Below are 23,208 nucleotides of genomic sequence, written 5' to 3'. Positions count from 1 at the left end.
CCCACACCCACCGGAGAGCAGGACCCGGTCCAACCCACTGCGCCACCACGCCCCCCCATTTAAGCATCATAAACTGTATTAAAAATCATACATCTGCAGCTGTCTCTTTCTCCTAAGGTAATGCACACATTGTATTTCCTATGAGAAGTATGTCACTTTGGACAAAAGCGTCTGGTAAATGAATAAATGTAAATGTAATAAACGAGGTATGAACTGGTGATGTGGTGAAGCTGTGTGAAGAGCTGACGCAGAACGGAATGGCCATGTTTCCTTGTCATGGTGTTACATAAAACCTGTCTGTCTTGATTTGTTCATTGGTCTGGCATATATGTTGTCCAAGAAAACACCTTACATTTTTTTTTGCTTAAAACCTCAAAGAGTACAAAACTTTAAGATAAATTATACAGTTTTCTTCAGACAGAGAGCCCTGCTTTTAGCTGGAATGTTTCTCCTGGAGAAAAGCGATCTCAGCTGGGTTTCAAGCCGTACAGCAGTTCATGTTTGAAAGCTTTTTGCTGTTAATTCCAGACAGGCTTGTCACTGAATCATGATCCTCATCTTCGTGTATTTGCTTTGTCACCTCCCTAACAGAGAAAAAAACAACACAGGTGGAGTTAGAAGGTGATGTTTTCATAGTCAACTCAGGTAGTGATAGCAGCTATCAGCTCTGAGTCATTACTTCCAAAGTTGCTTCTGTCAAGTGTACTGCTGAAGAACTGCTGGAATGATGTACCATTATTGTCATCTGTAGATTTTCTTAGCAGAAGCCAGTCTGGGATAAAACCTCTACTAGCTACTCTCTGCTGTCTTCGCATACCTGCTAACCTGACCATATACTATATATACCCACAGACACCTGCCTACTGTACATTTACATGTATTTGAATTAAGGTGTCTCCCAAAGAGGGATGACTCTAGTGCTGCATGCATGACTGTGTGTGACTCTGTGTGACGTGCAGACAGGCACTCCTTACCGAGCGAGGTGCAGCACCGCCTCAATGACGTTGGAGCCATCTTTAGCACTTGTTTCACAGAACATTGCGTTGTACGTCTAGCAACAACATGTGAAATGATCAGACTAATCCAAGTACAGTTGTGGGTCTTGTTGAACATGCGTCAAAGATCAACAATAATCCATAGACACATCCATAAATCTACACACATTCTTTCTCTGATCTTTGTTGTACCCAAGATAATCCTTAATTTCAAAACCTAAAATTATAGTATAGGCAACAATAAAATGAGCAGTAACGATATGAAGCCATCTCAACGGCACTTATTTAAGAGTGCCATAACAAAGTATTTGTGGCTATCAGCTAGTTTATCACATACTGCTGATTCTTTCAGTGTCAGAAGGTGTTAGACTTTTAGCCAAGAAAGAAGTGGTTTTCTACCACCTGCCAGTAGACTAATGCTGTACTCCCTTTCAGGCAAAAAACAGATTCTCACCATGGCCAGCTTTTCACCATAGCTGCTAGGGATGCACTTGATGCCTTCCTCCAGTGCCTGTTTTCGGAGGTCCACCTTGTTTCCCACAAGCATAATGGGAATGTCCTCCTGTGACACATCCTGGGGATACAGCAGAGTTCAGAGCTTAAATGCAGAGCACAGTCATTACAGGAGCACAATATGCATAGAATACTATTACACACAATGATCCCAGAATAAATCCCAGAAGGGCAAAATTCTCTTAAAAAGATTACAGTTAATAGATATGTGAATACATTTCTCTGTATCCAAAACCAATCAAACTTTGATACGTTTCAGTATTCTTAAATGACAATTGGTTCCTTAATGTGACATTGCTGACATTATACTGGAGCATCAAAGAATTTATTTTCAGTAAACACAGGATGTGTAAAACATACTGTACAAAGATACAGTCATGCGTATATACATATACACTGGATCCTCAAATGGGTCAAGAAGTCTGTTGGTAACTTGATTTGTTCATAGCTGCAGCGTCACCATGTCATAATCAATAAAAGCTGAATAAGACAAACCTCTTGCCACTTTTTAACAGGCAAGATTCTGATTCTAAAACCTTAGACAATGCTATAACAAATAAAAATACTCAAAACACTTGCATTCTTTCGTTGTCTAAAACCGCCTGTCCAATGTAGGGTTGTGGTATTCTGCTGTTTCGCAGGAACAGAACACAAGCATGGTATACCCAGCTTACACAAAGCTTAATAAAACAGTTATCACTCAACATATTTACAGGTTAGGTTATATAATTCAGTTATGTAATAATGTAATGTAATTGTAATTTACTTCTTATTTATTTACATTTTTTATACTTACACTACCATTCATACTCTAGTGTTTATATACTCTGTAAATATGTTATTTATTCTGTAATTCTGTGTCGGCTGTTTGTTGTCTGTAAAACTAATCAAACTTCAACTGAACACAGATTGTTGACTGATTACTTCCATGAATATTCACACTACTCATATTCACCTCCAATACTGAGGAACAGCAAATAAGCTGTAAATATTGGAATGAAGGCAATGCCACATTCCTATTGTGTTTTTATTCTGAGAATGTTTTGCTACCAAGTAATGTCTGCATGTGGAAACAGTGGATTTTCGCTTCAGACAAACAGACAGAAATTTAAAATGGTGAAGAAAATACAACAAAAATAAGTATATAAGATGGAAAATATTTGAAACTTTGACAAAACTGTAACTTGAGCAAGGTACTTACTCTAAATTTCTCCAGAAAAACTACTCAGCTGCATAAATGAGTAAATCACTGTAAGCAGCTTAACACTGTAAGCTGCTTTGGACAAAACTATCAGCTAAATTAGTAAATGTAAGTATATATTTATTGTTGAGAAAGAAAGATACCTCAATCATGTCCACCCATTCTCGAACATTTAAGAAACTTTTCTCGCATGTGACATCATAGAGAAGGAGGACACCATCCGCCCTTCTGAAATAGGACTTTGCAATACTTCTGAACCTGAAAAATAGTATAAAATTACACAAAACCTTATATATCAGCAGCAGGGATGTAACAACTTGTTTGGTATTGAAAAACTAAAAAGTCATATCGGTAGTACTCAATAAAGTTCAGGGGATAGAAATTAGGCTTGCTTGAACATTGGGGATGCACATCCCCCTTGTTACACCTGTGTACATCAAGGTAACATTTGGCTTTACTGTTAGCATACTTCAAGATTCAAGATGGAGCACTGCATTTGATAGAACAATAAATAAAACCAAACTTCACAAACACATTCCAAAGCATGTTGTGATATTAAAAAAGTTTTTAAAAAGTCTGCAGTTAGATTCTCACCTTTCCTGTCCTGCAGTGTCCCAGAGCTGCAAGACTGTGGGCTCTCCATCCACCACCAGAGTCTTCATCTGGAAGTCCACTCCTGACAACCCAAATACACAGGGTATCAGTAGCCACATAACTCAAAACAGACACAACATAAAGACATGTATGCACAGGACATGAAAACTTTGTGATTATGTAACAGATAGGACATACTAGAACATTGGATTTGTATACATATCAATTTTAGAACATGGAATATATGTACAGTACTGTGCAGAAGTCTTAGGCACTTGGATGTTTCACAAAATATTTGTTTTAGACAGATGTCTTCTGCATTAGTGTCAATGGGAAAGAGCATATTTTAGATTTCCAAGCATTTCTTTTGTTACAGTATTACAGTAAGGGTTGTGTATGTCATTAAAGAAAGAAAGTAAAATACCGATTAAGTGAAGTAGAAAGAGCTGTATAGAAGCAATAAAACTAGGCGAGGGACAAGCATGCTGAAAATGTGAGGTTTTGCCAGATGTGGAAGTTTAACTCTCAGACCTTACACCATGACAAGAGTGAGTATAGCAACAAGACACAAGGTGATCACCCTCAGGACAAGCACTTGTTGACGATGGATGGTTACTAAGCTTTGTAGGAAGTTTATTAATTAAGAGCATTATTTTTGGAATCATTCTCATTTTACAGCTTTTTCCCCAAGTGCCTAAAACTTTTGCACAGTACTGTATATATGAATTTATATATATACTGTACATATGATTTTATACATAGGTCATATATAGTTACACAACAGATAGCACACAGGACACATGCAATAATACAAAGCACAACACAACAAAAGTGTCCAAAGGATATACTCATATAAAAAACAAACACATGAGGAAGGTGTTAAACTAATATGCACAGCACATGAGAGTACACACACACACACACACACACACACACACACACATTTTCAGAACCGCTTGTCCCATACAGGGTCACGGGGAACTGGAGCCTAACCCGGCAACACAGGGCGTAAGGCCGGAGGGGGAGGGGACACACCCAGGACGGGACGCCAGTCCGTCGCAAGGCACCCCAAGCGGGATTCGAACCCCAGACCCACCGGAGAGCAGGACTGCAGTCCAACCCACTGCACCACCACGCCCCCCACATGAGAGTAGTGCCTGCTAAGTCTTTCAGCTGCAAAAATGTAAATAATTTTCCACACTGTATCAAATATATCTCTTGTATGTGTCTAACAGATTACATTGTATATAGTAATAAATATACTGTACACTGCAGTTTATACACAGATGTCTAAACGATTTGAATACTGTAAGGAGCTTTGGGATAAAATCATCAGCTAAGGAATATAACAACACCAATAATAATAACAATTGTAGTCCTGTTGAGACTAATGAGGACAGTGTTATTTGCAAAGGCTAATGGGTTTAGCATCCTGTGTGTGGAGAGTAATGAGGGCACATACCCAGCGTGGCGCTCGTGTTTCCTCGGAATTCGTTCTTGCAGAGTCTCAGGAGGAAACTAGATTTGCCAACAGCCGCATCTCCAGCAAGAACTATCTTATATGACTTATCTGACGTTGGGTATTTCAGGGTGACATCATCCTTTTCTCCCTGCTTGAAGTATTACAAGCATAAATTAACTTGTACACTAAGTGCATACTCAGCATTTAGTAGATAAGTGTGTATTCTGTGTGTTGTGGTTGTTTAGACTCATCTTGTTTCTGTCTCATTTTTCTATAGATTAACAATATTGTTTATGCATTTCATTCACTTCTTTTATCATTATTATTATGAACTACGTAAAACACAACGGGTTAAACCGGTTACCTATATCATTTAAAGACTGATGCTCAGCTGATTACTTTGGAGGGTTCAGTGGAAAAGATACATAAAAGAGTTAATGCTATTCTTAATATTTTAGACATGACACACTTAAAAAACTCTGTTCATGTGTACCAAACCGTTTTGCTCTTGTTCTTTTTTTGTCTGTCCTCTTCTCTTTTGTGTTTCACCACTCAGCCCCTGCTCTTATCTCCTTCACCAGCATCATTTCTCCACTAGCCTACTGTCTCTCTTCTCGACCAGTCGATCCCTCCTGTACCTGAGTAGAGATTGCAGGGAGACACTTCCGCGTTGAGGCACCAGAGCTGCTTCTGCTGACTGGGTTTGAAGGTTTCCAGTCCAGGGCCGACCCACCACTAAAGGCCACCTCTTCTGGGATGTCTGGGACCTGCCAATATTCATGGTCAACACAGATAGTAGAGCTCCGTGTCACAACAAGGACCAGCTTTGTGTCTAAGTTCAGCGGACATAAACTAAAGAATAAAGCAGTAGCCATTTGAAGAACATCTATCAATATCAGGCACAAAGAGCAATGGGATGTTGAAATTAGACCATAAAAGCTACTGAAACTGCAATAAGCATTGAGGAGAACAGTTGTATATAGAGCATATATACATGCTACTCTGTTTCAGGTTGTATGAATCATATCATTTATACTGGCCCTTCCAAAGCACTCTTCCTTTTTTCATGGTTCACAGCCTGATTTAAACCTTTACATTTATTCATTTAGCAGACACTTTTCTACAAAGAGACATACAAGTACTACGTAGTGCTTAACTAACACCTTTAGCTGATACACAATATGGGAAAATCAGAGTAACCAATCCATCAGAAACGCATGTGTTTGGACAGTGGAAGGAAACCAGAGCACCCGGTGGAAAATCCATGCAAACTAGAGTAGAACATCCAAACACCACATAGACTAAGTGGGGATCAAACTCATGTCCAATTGCATCATCCAGGTGTTATGAGACACCAGTACTACCCGCTGTGCCAACACCCTAAAGCAGCAAATGTATTGTGAACAGCATGGTAGGTTTAAAGGTCATGAGGGGATGGTGCTTTTGTTTGCATGTGTTTGTGTGTGTGTGTATGTATGTGATATGAGAGAGGAGCGGGTGGTGGGGGATGAAAGGTCACAGCAGATGGGGGCTCTATGGTAATACCCCATCAGAGATGAACCTGTGAAGAGAAGGTCAGACTTCAGAGAAAAAAGGTCTGTGTGTGACGTAAAGGCTAATTCCATATGTCTGAGTGAGCGTTTATGCGTATGCGCACACATATAGAGGTACGTCACTTGTGAGCCTTACGTCTGCGTCGGACGCGTCCCCTGCTATGCTCTCGGCTGTCTCTGCTGGCTGCTGGAAGCTCTTCTGCAGCCTCACGTCAGCCTCGGAGTCGTAGCTGTTGCAGTCGCGCAGGGTAGACAGGCCGCTGTCGAAGCAGCTCTCACAACTCGGCCGTCGCATCGGGTCACACAGCGCCAGAGAGTCGCAGTCTTCGTCCTGGTAGGAGGAGCGTGAAGACCTGGAGGCGCAGTTGGACAATGTGCTCAAAGTACAGCCTACAAATCACCCACTACGCTTCATCTAAATAATAAAAATGCTGACTGTTGCTTCTCCCGGTTGTACTTGTTGCGAAGTAGATACATGTCAACAATGGGCCATCTGCCTGTGTCTTGTGTGTTTGTGTACAAACAGGCACTGTTTCCTCTTCCAGTTTTTAAACATAAGATCTGTCTACCTGTATATGTACAACTGACTCCTTTGTAGCTATACAAATTCAGCTGAATTTTTACCTCTGTCCTGCGAACTAACTCAGTACAGTATATACCATGTTTTCTTTCAGTTATTGTATATGCATGTAGACCCTGTCCACCTTTGCAAAAGACTTTCTGCATTCATGTTTCCAGACTTACCTGTCAAAACATGGAGAGTGACACGTGCCAAATTTGGGACTGGTCCTGGAGATGGTGCTTCCTGGAGAGGTGTTATGAGCCCTCTAAAACAGAAGAAGTTAACGCAAGCACTTATTTTCCATTGTCAAACCCTAGATTAAGAGCGGTTACCACATACTGCTGTGATACATAGATCATTCTTAAATTCTTCATGTCCCTGTGATCTCAGAGGCCAGCAGACAATGGTATTCATTCATTTCAAAGAAGCCAGATGACAGAAGAGCTTCAGCTTGCCACTAGAGTCCTGCTGGGTTTTACATGTGGGACCCAGCAACCCTCACAGCTAAAGAGGTTTCTTTAGCCACATCCCAGGCAGTGGGGCAGTAAACACCCATTTTGTGACTCACACTGCAGAGACAGCCAGTAGCACAGCAGTTCACATTGGTCTGGTGACCTTTGATATGAGTCCCACATCCCTTCCACTTAGTACAGTCATACCACTAATGAATACTCGCACTAATAAGCTTAGGGATTGCATTAGTGTCAAACAGACATCCTTGTCTGCGGAATTTCACATTGCTTCCAAAAGTACTGCATGTACACAGAACTAAAGGGAAATAACTCTGTACCTGGCTCACGGGATTTAAAGTAATGCCTTTGGCAGGATTTTAACTGCAGTCTTATCCTTATTTACATTTCCAGTTTCCAGTCTTCAGATTTTGAAGCCAAGAGGCCTCTAACATAGAAAGCCTGAATGAAATTATCTGTAAAAGTGAAGTTTTTGGTTGGAATAAGTTTAACATGCTGGATTTCCATTATCAACTGATCAAATAAGAGAAAAGTAAAAGACACTTGGGGCACACTAGTGGGGTTGTGCTATTGTCTAGGTTCCCTATGCTGCTCTTGCTTTTCAAAGATGTGAATATTAGGTGACCCATGACTGCTCTTACATTGTGCCTTTGTTCATAGATGTCTATACTGAATGAATGTCCTTCTGGCTTCCCGTCTAACATGCACCATGCCTTGAACCCTGCCTTGCACACTGTGCTTCCCAAGACTTGTTCCAGATCACTGCATCCCATTCTGGAGAAGTGGAGTGTGACATGAATAAAAGAAACTGTCCACACCTGTGAACACTTCCCAGTGGAATGACAATCTCTGTAGCAATGAGATCTAGGAGGTGCTGCAACCTCCTCATCATTCACATGCAGAAGTTTCTATAAACAGCCAATATTAGGACAAGGACTAGGAACTGAGATCCTGCTATGAAACTAAGCCCATGTTCCCTTACCAGACTCTTATTGTACTTGCTGAAGCTGTTCTCCAGGGCAGTTCTCAAGCCATCATTGCTGTCATGAAGCTTCCTGTTTGCTGACCTAAAGTAGACAAATGAAATGAATATCAAAACATAAAGAATAAGCATGAGAATCACACCATGTTAAGAAGGTAAAAAGTTACAGAACAAAAGAGAGAGGTTTTTGCCCTTATCAACATAAAATAATTATTCATGAAAAATAATTGCACGAATAACTACTTTCACTTCACGTTCATTTCTCTCTTCAGTAAGTGTAATTGTGACATATATTATTACTCTTTGAAGAGGCGGGGTGCTATGGGTCAAGGCAGATTCGTTTAGCTGCCTTGAAAAAAAGTGCGAAACAAAAGTTCCACACAGAGTCCTGTAAAGACCAAGACGGTTGGTCAGACGTGTGACTGGACTTACTGCAGCATTTCAATCTGCCTCTCCAAGTTATCCCTCTCATCTGTGTAGCCTCTCATCAAAGCTTCTTCTCTGAAGACAGACAAAATCAATCGATTTCAAATGTCAACTCACTTTTCACTACTTAGTCAAACAGAGGGAGACACATTCCTGTGCAGTAACTTCCTCTACACCAGACACAGCAGCACTGCTCACCACTGAGGTGCATCGGCACAGTTTAAATGTGCCGGCCAGAGTTTAGTTGCTAGGCAACCCTCACCTAAATGCTTAACTTTTGTATGTTCCATTGTACAACTGAGATCACTCCAGGATATCCTGGTTGTCACTATGACAAACGTGTCAAACAGCTGCTGCCAAGGACGTCACACAGGGCTGGTCATAATCACAGTCGAGTCTCATACTGAGCATGCTTACAGAAGCACTTGTCCCAACCGGGCTGGCGGGCTCGAGATATTTTAGTACAGCATGTTTGCGAATGGTGTGGAACAAACGCTTGCACAACTTGGAAGCCAAGTATTCTGATCATTCAGAGTTATGAACAGAAAGAAAGCACATAACACAGAGGCAACTATGAATTATTAAATGATTAATGATCAAATAACCTTTCACAGTTAATGCTTTGATCTGTGAAGTCACTCTTCAAAGTGTCAAGTTCACTCTGAAGGAATGCAATATTTGTTTGGGATTCCATCAGCTCCTTTTTCAGCCGCTGATTCTCCTGGGGAAATAAATAAATCACTGAAAGAGTAAATAAATAAATTTCTTTTAGCAATAATTTCAAGAGAAAACAGTACTTGTATATATAACCGTGATTCCGTTAAGAGTGGCAATACCAGAGTTAACTCGCTGATTTTCTTTTTCAGCACAACAGTCTCATCTTTGAGACTGATGTTCTTGTACTGCTCTTCGATCTGCAAAGGAATGGACATTTCAGATGCTGAACTGACAACAAGAAGACAGCGAAACTCAATGTCGAATCTGCTGCGGTCGCTGTTACCATTTGCATCCTCTGTATCTTGTGCTGCAGCTCACACACCTCGGACTCGTACTGTCGCTTCAGGTCGTTAAGGGCACATTCTGCCTTTTTGGCTTCCTGCGAAAATGCTCCATGAGTAACTTCGAACCGCACTCTGGACCCCTCATATCCACAATGCCACTCTTCCTTACAAAACACCTGCACTGACATAGGCTGGATGCTAAAAGATGGTTGACAGCTGAATTACTATCAGTGCATGGAGAAAGGAGGACTTTGATTCATAAAGTGTACTGACGAATGTAACAAAAACCATATTTTATGGGAGAATAAGGGACACAGCTTTAGACACTTCACTGACCAGAGTACTCCAGGTTTATGCTGGTGATTTTAGAACTTTCAGTTACATCAAACGATTTAGCCTTTTATATCTGAACAAGCACAAATTTAACTGTAAAAAAACATACAAAAAACATGCTCTGGCAATGAGATATTCCCTCATTAACCTCTAGTTACTTTATGTAAACAGACTCCCACCACAGCCCTGTCCATTGTGGACTTATCAGATCACCAAAGTAGAATAACCACACAAGTTCAACATTTCCAGTTCATTTCTAGAAATAAATCCCAGACATCCATTTAATATTCTTCATATACCTTGTCAATATCTTCTCTGTCTGAACTGGAAAGCCCTGGAAACATTGTCCAAATCTGCACTGCACCTGTCCCCTTCCCTTTGGCACATTTATTTGTCAATGCCTTTTATTTGGACACCTGAAGTCCTCCCAGCCAGTACAGTGAATTGGGGGGGAGTGTTGTCACCCTTATTGTCTCCATAAAAAACCTTGCTAGGGGTTCGCTAGGGGCGGGTGCTGTGCAGTTTGGGTGATCCTGTTACGTAAATTCTATCCTGCTGATAAGGCGCAGGAACAGGGTGGAAAAACATTCCGGGACACACTGCGAGGCAGAGGGGAATGTTGCCATAGTGATTTCCCACACACTAATTCACTAGCGTGTAAACACACAGATGGTTTTACTTCTTTTCAGTGTTTAATCTTATCTGCAACAAAGAAATAAATAGTTACAAAAATAAGAAACATCCACTAAATGTTTATTCATCTCCTTAACCTGTGATTAAACAGAAAACTATAAATTTAGTTTCTTTTTCTAGGCAACAAAGTGATCTTGAAGGGCAACATATAAATACTTGTTGATAATGAAGAATTAATATTTAAGCTGACATTTTTGCTTGAACATAAGTTGCATGTGAGCTGAAAACAAAGAGGTAACCAGAACAGACAAAGAATAGTAGCCCCTGGCACTGGTAACGCTACAGTATATCATACAGGTTTCACCCAAAATACATAAACCTTCGTAATCACTCTGCATACACACTTTCATAGCAGGAATGGACAAAATGTGTACTCTATTCTGATATGTTTAGGTGTGTTTGAATTTTCAAATTAATATGGTTGAATGTAAATATGAATGAAATTTCCATGTTACACCTGTTAATATTCTGTCATTTTGGCTCCATAAATGCCTTTGAAAAATAGTCATGTAAGTAAAGCACATTTTCACATGATATAATTAATCAACTTTTAATTAATCATTTAACGCATGTTAGCATTTTTATGCAAATACGTCCTTCTCCTGCTTCAGATAACAGGAGGAAAGAGAGTCACTTAAATGTTACTTTCAGAATAAAACTGTCAGCTGATATTATAGAGGAAAGAATGCAGAGGAAATCAAGTGGTATTTTTAGCAGTTCTAGTTTTCAGCCAACAACCAGCAGCAGCTCGTAGAGTAGTGGTTAGAGCCGTTGTTTTCGGACCCAAAGGTCACAGGTTTGAATCCCAGCTGTAGTACCATTGAACAAGGTACTTACCCTAAATTGTTCTCATGAAATCACCCAACTGTATAAATGGGTAAATAAGTGTAAGTAGTTTAACATTGTAACTTGCTTTAGAGAATACCATTAGCTAAATGAATAAATGTAACTGTTTAACAAGTAAGTCAGTATGCAAACACAGCATCAGTTTAGCCTTACAAGTTCATAACAAAATTGTGCTAAATATTATCCAGCCTTACGCCCTGTGTTGCTGGGTTAGGCTCCAGTTTGCCGCAGCCCCACTTGGGACAAGCGGTTTCAGTCAATGTGTGTGTATAAATTTGCCAGATGTGCAGAACACTGTATGATCCAAAAGCTATGAACTCCAGTTATTTTTATGTATTGTTTTCATCATACATGCCGAATCCTATTGTTGTTATGTCTAGCACTGTTTGCACAAGTGTTGCACATGTGCACTTTATGTAGTCTGTGTAGGTAACTCTGTGTTGTTTTTTGTAGCACTATAGTCCTGGAGGAACGTTGTTTCCTTTCACTGTGTACCGTACCAGCTGTATATGGTTGAAATTACGATAAAGTCTCTCTTGACTCCTTAAACCATTTACATTAAGGAATGGGGCAAAAAAAATCAAAAGCATATATCATGTCTATGGAATATTCACAGTATATACTAAACTACAATTAAAACAAGAAGAGACAGACGTACAGGAGGATCTCTGAAAGCTGCAGTACTACAGACTGAGGTCCAGCATACATGTTCAGACATGTACAGATTACACAGCAGGATGTACAAGTAGGTAGGTAGGTACAAGGTATCAGTGAGTTTTTCACCTGTTGCCGTGTGCTGGTCTCAGCTGCTTGGATACGTTGGTCCATCTCCTCCTCCATCTCACTCAGCTGCATGGCAGCTTTGTCCTGAGCCCTACAAGAATGCCAACTCACTGTAACAAACACACTGTTTCACTGGCACAGGGTAACTTACGCTATAACTTGACATAAAAATTATATGTGTATGTGAGTGTGATGTGTGAACAAGCAACGGACTGAAAATACTGTATATGCGTGGCAGAACGTACCTTTTCACTGCCAGGGCCAAATTCTCCATCTCGGAGTTCTGCAGTTTGACCTCTCTGATGAAGTTCATGATGACACGCTCGTACTGGGGCACCATCCGAGGTTCGGTCAGGCTGATGTTCTGGTACAAGATGGCAGCCTGCTCATTCCTGCCACACAGCAATACGTCTAACATCACTACACGATTTCTTAGGCTCACAAACACCAAAAGAGTCTCTATCATTCTCGTGAGCCTGAGGTATTCCATATTTTGACCTAAACAAAGTTAGTCAAGAATTTTAACAAAGCTACAGCTGCCTTCAGACATCTAAAAACCCAGATCCAGAGTTTAGTCCACTGTTTCAAAACACAGTATCTAGGGATGACAGTACTTTCCTTTGGACAAGGATTAAAAGAATTAGGGGAACCTGGATGGTAAATAGGCAATGCAAACAATGCGTGTGTTTGGGTTTCTCACTCAGGTCATTCCACAAATTGAAACTTTCATCCTCTTCAAATATGAGCGCATGACTCAGACAGTATCAAACTGGTTTTGGAAACGAAGGTGTTTCACTGCTGTGCAGCAATACTGAAAACATGCTCTTTATTCCAAATCCTGTGTGATGGACCAGAGAGAGATGGAGACAGAAGAGTCATCTTCAGGGGAAAAAGCAGAAGGTCATTCCCATTATATGTAAGCACAAAAATGTTCCCCCTTAGGGTCCACACAATAATTCTGTCAAGAATTAAAGGACAAATGGTCGTGAAACGATACCATACTGGACAGGACTGACAGGCAGTTTCTGAAATTTAAATCCAAGCTCAATTATACTATAGTGCAATGTGTGGGGCAGTGGCTGGAATACATCCTCTCCAGTTAAGACTCCACTGTGAGTCTGTGAAAAGATCTGTTCAGCAACTGAAGCAATGACATAAATGGTCTAATAATACAAAAAAAAACACCGGTGTGTGAATCAACATTCGGACAAACTCACGCCTTATTATTTTACACGACACACGCAGGTCCTGATTCACAACATAGAATGTCCAGAAGAGGTGTATAGCCACTGGTACTTGGACCCCCAGAGGCTTATTTTTCTCCCGTTTTCTCTTTGGGGTTTTTTTTGTTTTCCTTTCCTCAGCTGCCACTTGGATCACTTAATAGCTAACTATATTTTATCATACCTTTATTGGTCTTTGCTGTATTTTTTGATATTTGTACTGTATTTTTTGGACCTTTGTCTAGTGCTCTGTGTCATTCCAGTGAGAAGAGCACTATGAAAAAATAAATTGTAACTGGAATTGGAACTAAAATTTCACTGTTCTCTAAATTGAAAAAATAGGCCACATCAATAGAACAGGTACTTACCCCATAAGAAGAATATCATATTATATTTGTCAACCTCCAAACATAAGAAAGTAATACTTTCCCTAATTCCACACAGCAGGGAGCAGTATCTTGGCAGCAGTCTTGCTATCGCTAAATCCATAATTCGGACAGATCAAAATCAAGTTCAGCCATATACAGTGCTCTTATGTCATAATACACAGTGCATTTATGTCATGATGAGAGATTAAAACCCCATTTGAGATATTCAAAGCCAAGCTTTATCAGAAATTAAACTGGTATTGGTACTCTTATCAATGTCACCTCCCATACAGAATTACAAGATTTAATCTGGCGCCAGCTCCTTTCTCTCTTACAGTCTGTCATCAGTTTCTACATACCTGATATAACTTAGATTAATTCTGAGGCTATACTGAGAAATTACTCAAATAACGAAAGCAGGCACTTTGTGCCTTGTAACAAATTTCCCAGTCACTAAAAGTGGACATCACTCTCATTTAATAACTGCTTGCTTCGGTCAGGATCACAGTGGTTCAGGGCCTATCCCAGAGGCACAAGGAGCAAGCTAGTTGGGGTACACTCCGGACGGGACACCAGAATATCACAGGGCAGCCACTCACACACAGTCTCACGCATTCACACACTGGACAATTTAGACTCACCAGTTCACATGAAACATGTCTTTGCGCTGTGGGAGGAAATGTGAGCACCCTAAGCAAACCCATGCAGAAACAGGGAGAAACATAAAAGCTGCACAAAGTCTGGGCTGCATTCAAACCCAAGCAGCCCAGGTGTTGTGAAGCACAAGTGTTGCCTGCTGCACCACTGTGCTGAAAAGTGGACATGTGAATAGTAACTGGGACTGTTTTTCCAAAGGATTTTATTCAATTTTGGAAAAATAGTCCAAATGTCTCTCCTTTTAAAGCTTGTAAATCAGTTCAGCTACCGTTTGTGCTTCTGTTGCAAGTTTGTGTTTGTTCAGTCTCCTGCTGACCAATTTCCTTGACCTGACAGATACAAGCACTGCACATAAAGATAGAGTTGAGCAGAAAGTGGAATGACAAGCATCATGTAGCTTTTGTAAGTTATATTAGCAAACTGCTGCAGAAGACAGGAGCAACAATGTTATTTCAAATCAAGCAAAACAATACTCAAAATGTAACACTAACCAAAAATTAAATGCCTGGGCAGGGAGGATAACTGTCACTGAACCTTTAGCCACTGGAACCTGTGACACTACTGCATGTCACACCCCCGGGAACAAGCAGAGCGGCAGCACCTGCGGCTATTTGATGACAGCCGGGACATAAGGAGCTCCGGAAACGAGTTACGGCGCGGATTCTTGCAATCGCCCCTGTGATCTTGCAGTCTCAGCGTCTTCATCGTGTTCTGTTTGGTTTCCCTGTTTCTGGTTATCGATCCTTGCCTGTATTGTACGACCTACGACTCTTGCCTTGCCCGTGTATTGACGTCTGCACCTCGTACGACCTTCGCCTGTCCCTGACCGTGTCCTGCCTTTCGGATCGTGAGACTAAGAACAAAACCAACCCGCGATTGGGTCCACTACGTACCTGTCTCCAGCCTGCCGGTCTGCAGCATAACACTGTACTTTAATCTGCCAGTAGGCATTTGTATGGAACAGCATAGAATGCAGTGTGAAATAACTGGAGCAGATTTAAATACTGAGAAATGCTCAGTGAAACTCTTCTCTTTGTTACTTATACTGCTTCACTTAGTCGTGCTGCACCACTGCTTACAATAAGTACCATTCAATAGGTCTGTACATTGCACACTGTGTAAAAAAGAGGTTAAAATTAACCCAGTGCTGGGACAGTAAGCAAAGAACATGTAATGGCCTTTTTAAGCGCAGATTCTTTAGTTTTGGCTCATTATCTTGATTTGCTATGTCACTTTCTCCTGCTGTTTTTCTAGAAATGTTCATAGTTGGGTTATACATCACTGCAGCATTTTTATTGTTTCTAATGACCCTTTGTGTTGGATAAAAACATAAAAAATCAGGTAGAGCACCATCATTTTGACAACCCAGTAAATGGGCCAAGTCATCATCCAATATGTGTTCAGCATAGGTTATCTTCAGCACATCACACTCTGAAGCGCCGATGACAAACATTAAAATAGCCAAAATTATTTTAAAGTCAGTTCTTAAGTTTAAGCCATCACCAGGGGTTCTGAGACAGATTCCAAGACTGGCATTGCATCACAACATTTTTACTTTAAAAAACTGATGGAAATTGTGTGTAAACCTGTGACTTGAAACACAGAGGCACACTTATCAATGTCCTGAGGACTCAGGCCAGTTCTCTGAATGTTTATATTGAAAGCCCTTCAGAATGTAAGGATTCTAAGGTTGCATGGCCTGTATAACTTCACCATTAAATCCATCCTTACCCACTGTGTGTGTGTGACTTAAGTCTCCTCTCCTGTTAGGGGCTTTCTTTTGGGGACACACCACCTACTCTTGTTAGGAACAGTAAAGTTACAAAATACAAAAAATATGGTCATCCAGTTTAGTTATTTATTTTTAATTGCATTTTCTTCACCTATTTGTGTTATAAAATTTCTTTATGTTGGAGCAGAAATAACCAGCTGGGATCGACTTAATTCAGCTCAGTTCCACAGTGTTTACAGCTCCTGTGTGATGTAACTCAGTGCTGGCGATCAACAAGTCGCACTGAATAGGAATTTATGGAGACGCGCGCGCACGCGCGCACGCACACACACACACACACACACACACACTGTCTGAAACTGCTTGTCCTGAGCAGGGTTGCGACGAACTGGAGCCTAACCTGGCAACACAGGGCAAAGGGCTGGAGGGGGAGGGGACACACCTAGGACGGGACGCCAGTCCATCGCAAGGCACCCCCAGCAGGACTTAAACCCCAGACCCACAGGAGAGCAAGACCTGGCCAAGCCCGCTGCGCTACTACTACTGCACCCCTTGTAGAGCCAACAATTTTTTAAATTTTCATTCATTGAGCAGCTTTAATTTTAATGTAGCTATACATTTTTTTTTTTAAAAAAATCAACAATAAAAACACTAATCTGCACTATACGCATTGTCAATGTTAAATTATCTATTTTCAGTGTTATAGGAATTACAACGTTGGTTATTATGCACTGTTGTGGTGTCATAACCGAGCTGTACGGTGAACCGGTTATTCGCGAATTTACGCACTGAGTCAGCCGTCGAATCGACGAAGGGCCGTTAAGACTGCGCCTTCACTCTGTTTACACACCTCTGGATCATGTCCCGATAAAGTCTCATTCACTTAATCCGTCAGAGAAGTAAATTCCTATAGTTCCCCCACAATATCTCCGTTTAATTTCGACACATTAAATGTTTACTACGACATCATATATTATATTTCTCACTTGTCTGGTGTGCGCAGCTCACGAACAGGGAAATACAGAATAACTCGTCTGCTCCCTTCAACATCGACTTAACCAAAAAAAAAACCGGGTTTTCTCCGACACCCAACTGGCCAACAACTTCACACGACTCGAGTCAATGTGAATAAAATACTTAAAACACAAATAAATGTAGTTACGAAGCCCATATTCATCAAGTTCAAAAACAGAAGACCCATGGCATATGAATGAAGTATTCTAACTAAGAATACATTTTGAAACAGCACTTAGTAGAAACCAGTATTTTTTTCCTCAGTAAAATAATCCCACTGACACCTAACGTACTGCTACGTACCCGTCGGTACGGGTTCGGAAAAAAAGGCGAATTTAAGCGCCACTAGGGCAGCAATAACTCACCAATAACTAAGTTCTTCGAGGAAAATCTTTGGTAGTTCGAACTCTTAAATCAATTTAATAATTTAATAAATGGCGGGTAAAATGAGAGGAAACATCGGCTCGTCGGATTTGCCAGCAGCGCGCGTGAACTTTTGCGCGCGTGGCCCGAACACAGCGCGAGGGCTGGGGGGCGGAAGGGGCACGAAGGAGCCCGCGACAGTAAGAAGTCAGGGACAAACGGGGACAAACGGGGACAAAGGCAAAAGGCTGGAGGTGCTGGAGGAGGTCGGCGTCACCTGGGGATGAACCTGGCCTGGTCCCCGAGGCGCTGCTGAAAGGCGTCCCAGGCGCGCGCCAGGCTGTCCGCGGGCTCCAGCTCGAGATCCTGCTCCATCATGATCCGCACGTCTCCACCGCGAAGCAGCGCGGACACCCGCTGGAAGCCGCGGCTGAACTCCTCGAAGTTGACGGATCCGTCCCGATCGGCGTCCAGCCTGGAGAAGATGGCCTCAACCTCGGCGGGATGGACGAGCAGTTCTGAGCAGACCTTGAGGAAGTCCTCCTTTTCAATGCGCCCCGAATTATTCACATCACAGGCGTGGAACATGGACAGCAGCCCGTACTGCTCTTCCTCCGCCTCCATGCGGGAAGCTCGTCAGATGCTCAGGTTTATCCTGGACCAGCTCTCACAAAGGTTTTATTCATTCATCGACCCAAAGCGATTTCTCAAAGAAAAAAAATAAATAATTAAAAAAATGATAATAATAATTCAGAAGAAACAAGCAGTTCAAATCCCGACTCGCGCCCAGCCCTAAGAGTGGAGATACTTGTCCTTTTACTTTTAGCAGAACGCACAAGTGGAGCTCATACAGCCGCGATGGGCGCCGCCAGCAACCACTGGAGCCCTCTGTCGCCTCGCAGGTGCGATCACCTGTCTTACCGGCTTCGCGGTCGCTCGGCCGCGCGGGAACACGAGGGAGCGAAGTGCAAACAGGAGGTGGGCGCGCGGCCAGGAGCTGCACCGCGAGCCTCGTCCTGCAGGACCTAAAGGAGCTGCTCCGTCACGCTCTTCCCACACCTTCAAGTTCAAGCGCACCTTCACTGTGACTTTCGGATTGTTCGGATCGCTTTAACTCTGCTTGGTGCAGTTTGAACTTTTTTGCCTTGTTGGATGCATTTCCAGACATTGATTGCTTAGTTTTTGCCTAATTTAGATCTTTAGTAGGGATTTGCTTTCTTTCCCAAAGCTTTTTTTTAATGATAAGATGAAGTTAATTAAAATGTGACCCAAAAAAAAAACTGCATATTATGGTTTGTTCATTTATCTTCTGAAAGAAATTAATTAAATATTTTCTCTGATGGAGCTAAATTAATGTGTTTGGAGATGACACTAAGTTCGGAGTTACAGCTGCCCTGTCCATCTTGTGTGTGTAGAGGGTTCAGTGTGTGTCGCTCCTCAAGTGTGGCCAACCGTACTCATTCGTGTACCATTCCATGTATGTCATGCAGGTATCTTTACCGATTCCTGTAACACTTTGAAAACCAACATATTCCCTCTCAGTTTGCTCTTCATTTTTTGCATGCTATAACTGAATTGCTGCAGTGGACTGGTGTTCCGTCCAGGGTGTGCCCCCCACCCCTGGCCTTCCGCCAATGTTTCCAGGATAGGCTCCAATTCCCAGCGACCCTGTTAAGCACAAGCAGTTACATGGATGGATGGATGGAATTGAATTGTACAGCAATATAAAAAACAAGACAGCCTAAATTATTACATTATTTATTAAAAGATTTTTCTTTTGTCTACAGGTAAATATCCCTGACTCCTCAAAACGCATCTCATCACAGTAAAACAATCATTTAGCACATAAAACTGCATGGATACTTTTTCACAATTCATAATTTATAAAAGAGATAACTGCTAAACTCAGAAGGACTTCTTTGCAAACCTCTTCAGGCTGCAGGTTGCCGGAATGATCAGCTTATCCCGCAAGACCATAGAAGGATCCGTTTTCCAACTACCAAATTCCTTTCTTTCTCAAATTCTTTAAGTCTCTTGTTTGTCAGAACAATCACATTTCACCTTGACATTCTTATTTATCTCCTGTAATTCTTTAATTTTGTAGACATCACAACAGCCATACAGATGCAGCAACTTCAGTCTGGGAAAAGAAAAGTTTAATGGACACGGGAGAAAGTTAGATTAAACTGATCTTTATCGAAAGCTAGAATTCCATGGAAAGACAATTATTACTCACCTTTAATGACAGAAATAACATATTTTAATAGTCCACTTACACAAAGCTGTCTTATGCATATTAGGTCATAACTGTCCACCTTACACATACTGAAGACTTATAATAATAAAAGAATAACAAGGTAATTAATTCTTATTCCTAAGGCCTGTATCCAAATAATATTTTCCTGCACATATTATATTAATTTTCCTATCCACACTTGCACTCTAATGACAATTGAGAGAATCGAGTTTTAAATGCTCACCCTTTACAGTGTTTGCAGAGCTTTCTCACGGCATCCGGAGAGACCCAACAAAAGCTAAGTTTTACTGTATGCAGGTTTCTGTAGCAGTAGTTGGCCAGGAGATAGACACTACAATGAATAAAACCAATTATGGTGTAGAATATCACAAAAACTCATATGCAAAGCAGAAATGTACACTGCAACACATAAAAACCACAGGGGGAATATGCGTATACTTTATGGACAAATGATTAAATTGACAATCGTGAAGAACTAATACTATCTGCTAAGCCATTGTACCATTATACATGAACGGAAGTTCATACCCTCTGTTTCCTGTGGACGTCAGACTCAGATCCAGTTCCTGGAGGCAGATGCAGGACATGGCAATTGCTTGGACACCTCTATCTGTTATGGCCCTGCAGCCACTCACATCCAGGTTCCTGCAACAAAGACGCTAGGGTGGCATCCAAGTGGCCATATTATTATGAGCTGTCTCATCTGAAAGAAGAGCTGCTGGTTAACTAGCTAAACCCCTCACTCACCCAGTGAAGGAAAAGAAAGCACTGATGTAGGCGCAGTTGTATCCAACTGATGGAAACAGGGATGAGGGTTAATCACAACCGTCTCTCACCTGATGGAAGGGGAGTAGGTGCTGATTTCAATCAGACTGACATCAGTGATGTGAGGGCAGAAGCTGAGTGTGAGACTCAGGAGCTTAGGACACTGCTTAACTATGTGATGAACAGTTTGATCCCGTACCTAGACCACAAGGGAGGACAGTTTAGTATTCATGTCTAGAACAGGTCAAAATTACTTATGGTATGAGAGGAATATTGCCTAAAATAAGATCAATTTGCTTCCCATGAGACATTTGAATAGACCTACTTTTTAATATATGAAAGACACTCACCGCAAAAAGACCAGCCAGGTTGAGTGAAGTCAGTCGTTTAAAGCTGGACATCATCTGAATCAAACACTGGTTGGATAATTTTGGGATCTTTCCAATGTTCAGAACTTCCATGTTAGGGGAGGCCTCTGTCATAGCACTCATACAGTCAGAGCTGAGAGACAGGCAACCAAACACCTCCAACCTGCGAAGACTAGGAGATCGGTCACAGCTATTCAAGGACCTGCAGAGACTACAGCTATTACAGTTTTATGTCGTTAGGTGTGGGGTCCTCCTTTAGCCACTATCACAGTAGTGAGAACAGCCAACGACATTAAGTCCAATGTTAAAATTTCCAAGCCTCCAGCAAAATAGTAAGGGCAGACAAACCCCTACCAAAGAAGGAGGCCATCTATGCAGGCCTCTTTCATGTTTATCAGTGTAAATACAGTATAACTACTGGTCTCTTCCAGAGTTTCTTACACTAGTGTTACGTGCAGTACTGCACTATTTTGATTCTCATTTGTTTACCTCAAATAATAAATAATTAAGGTCAAATAATAAAACTCTTTATGTTAACAGAAAGAAGGATATGGAGTCTAAAGAAATGGCTCAAGTCAAGTGGTTGTGGCAACATGGTCAGTATGGTGTTAAGAAGAAAGATGCCAGTGACACAGACCATTCCACTAATAAATAGGGTCTTATGACAATACAGTGTACCTTCTCCCATGTGCTTTGATGAGCAATTTCAAGGCCTCGTCGGTCATTTGGCATCCGTTGACTACCACGGTCTCCAACCTGCACACATTGGACAAGGATTAGTGCCACTCAGATTTCTTTTAAAACACTTATTATTACTATATATATATATATCACAAGTTCATGTGGTTGTACTGCTAACTTAAGCATGAGACGTCCTGTGACATTGGCCATGTAATTACTTCTCACAAAGCTTTTGAATTAACGTGAAATTAAATTATGTGCTTTAAAAGATACTATTGCTGGTAGTGGATAAGGATTATGTAAGTGTTCTTTAGAAAAATGAACCATCTAACATTCCACTAAGCTGTTATGTAGTGAACATTCATGTAAATATGTTTTGATTGGAACTGAAATGTACACGTCTCTTTTAAAATAATGACTACTTTTAGACATCATGATGAGAACCCTGGTATTTAGTAAGGTTTCTACTGGTTAGTACAAACAATAATTATAATAGCATTGTATTGTGATCAGCATTGCTTCTTCAGCATCTGAATGACACATGAGGAATGTATTTTGAGGCACTATCATACCTGATGCAAGCAGTGACCATTGCAATGATGCCCACATCTGTGGCTCCTGTCCAGCTCACATCTAGAGCGCTAAGACAGGTGCAGTGCCAGCTGCAGGACAGCAGCACATTGTCTCCTTGGAAACCAGGACCGCTGCAGCTGGGCATGATCAGCTCCTGATATCCGACAACAGTTATGATTATCAAATGTTGCCACTGGCATTCACAAAGCGAGAAGTCCCAGACATACACTGCAAAGTTAGTATGACATTCTTACCTGCCCCTTCTCTGTTGTTCTGGGCCTGTTTAAAATGGGAAATAGGCTGCAATGGGATGTAACAGCCTCAGTGTAATAAAAGAGCCCTTTGTTGTAAACAACACCCTTTCTCCCTACTCTCCCAGCTCCTTGGTTACATAAAGAGCCTCTCATAACAGACCCTTTGTGGTCATTTATATGAGGGTAACTAGACCCATTTTTAGGCAACTGTTGCCCTGACAGATCCTAAGTCCAGCCCTCTCTGACATAATACACAGCTGTCTATCTGTAGTCTACACCATCAGACTGAACTACAGTTTGTCTGATATCAGCATGGTTCTTGTGAGTTTTCATCCCTTTTAGTCTGGAGTCTATGCTATGCGTGATTCTTTCACTGTCTGTTGTCTCTCAAGAGTCTGTGTGGATCCACTGCTTTGCAAAGGATGTGTTGCGTGTGTCCTGAACCTTGCCACTTGTACTTTGTCCATTTTTTACACTTCTCTTGTAGACAATACAGTTGACATGAAGCCAGACTCTGGTCCAAGCAGGCAATATCATTA

General features: G+C 41.3%; 2 protein-coding genes across 3 annotated transcripts; both read right to left on the bottom strand.

Moving 5' to 3' along the window:
- On the bottom strand, positions 1–18,677 carry rasef (RAS and EF-hand domain containing). Of its 2 annotated transcripts, none has more exons than XM_018758876.2 (17): positions 18,049–18,677; positions 12,660–12,806; positions 12,415–12,505; positions 9,759–9,854; positions 9,595–9,672; positions 9,364–9,479; positions 8,765–8,833; positions 8,333–8,417; positions 7,063–7,145; positions 6,455–6,671; positions 5,404–5,532; positions 4,766–4,916; positions 3,304–3,385; positions 2,853–2,967; positions 1,450–1,569; positions 975–1,051; positions 1–584 (listed from the first exon to the last, which is right to left on the bottom strand). In XM_018758876.2, the coding sequence occupies exons 1-17, from the start codon at positions 18,393–18,395 to the stop codon at positions 479–481; spliced, it is 2,109 nt and encodes a 702-aa protein (XP_018614392.1). In that variant the 5' UTR covers positions 18,396–18,677; the 3' UTR covers positions 1–478. The 2 variants fall into 2 exon arrangements, with proteins under 2 accessions (XP_018614392.1, XP_018614394.1); XM_018758878.2 differs by having other exon boundaries at positions 4,766–4,913.
- Positions 18,678–19,796: 1,119 nt separating this feature from the next.
- LOC108938436 (F-box/LRR-repeat protein 2-like) lies at positions 19,797–21,275 on the bottom strand. Its single transcript, XM_018758991.1, has 5 exons — positions 21,144–21,275; positions 20,865–20,992; positions 20,557–20,673; positions 20,252–20,359; positions 19,797–19,911 (listed from the first exon to the last, which is right to left on the bottom strand). The coding sequence occupies exons 1-5, from the start codon at positions 21,273–21,275 to the stop codon at positions 19,797–19,799; spliced, it is 600 nt and encodes a 199-aa protein (XP_018614507.1).
- Positions 21,276–23,208: the final 1,933 nt, after the last annotated feature.

Source organism: Scleropages formosus, chromosome 17, assembly GCF_900964775.1.
Source record: "Scleropages formosus chromosome 17, fSclFor1.1, whole genome shotgun sequence".
NCBI classification, from domain to species: domain Eukaryota; kingdom Metazoa; phylum Chordata; class Actinopteri; order Osteoglossiformes; family Osteoglossidae; genus Scleropages; species Scleropages formosus.
The sequence above is the reverse complement of the archived record's forward strand: the minus strand, read 5'-3'. Positions and strand labels throughout refer to the sequence as shown.

What these genes read in the sequence shown, in the direction of transcription:
- rasef (XM_018758876.2), bottom strand. Translation starts at nt 18,395, where the DNA reads ATGGAGGCGGAGGAAGAGCAGTACGGGCTGCTGTCCATGTTCCACGCC. An exon ending in AGACCAGCACACGGCAACAG is followed by an intron (nt 9,855 to 12,414) that starts GTGAAAAACTCA and finishes GCATTTTCGCAG; the next exon opens with GAAGCCAAAAAGGCAGAATG. An exon ending in AATGGGTGGACATGATTGAG is followed by an intron (nt 1,570 to 2,852) that starts GTATCTTTCTTT and finishes CTGTATCCCCAG; the next exon opens with GATGTGTCACAGGAGGACAT.
- LOC108938436 (XM_018758991.1), bottom strand. Translation starts at nt 21,275, where the DNA reads ATGACAGAGGCCTCCCCTAACATGGAAGTTCTGAACATTGGAAAGATC. An exon ending in ACCTGGCTGGTCTTTTTGCG is followed by an intron (nt 20,993 to 21,143) that starts GTGAGTGTCTTT and finishes CTTGTGGTCTAG; the next exon opens with GTACGGGATCAAACTGTTCA. An exon ending in CTCTGCAAACACTGTAAAGG is followed by an intron (nt 19,912 to 20,251) that starts GTGAGCATTTAA and finishes TTCTTTTCCCAG; the next exon opens with ACTGAAGTTGCTGCATCTGT.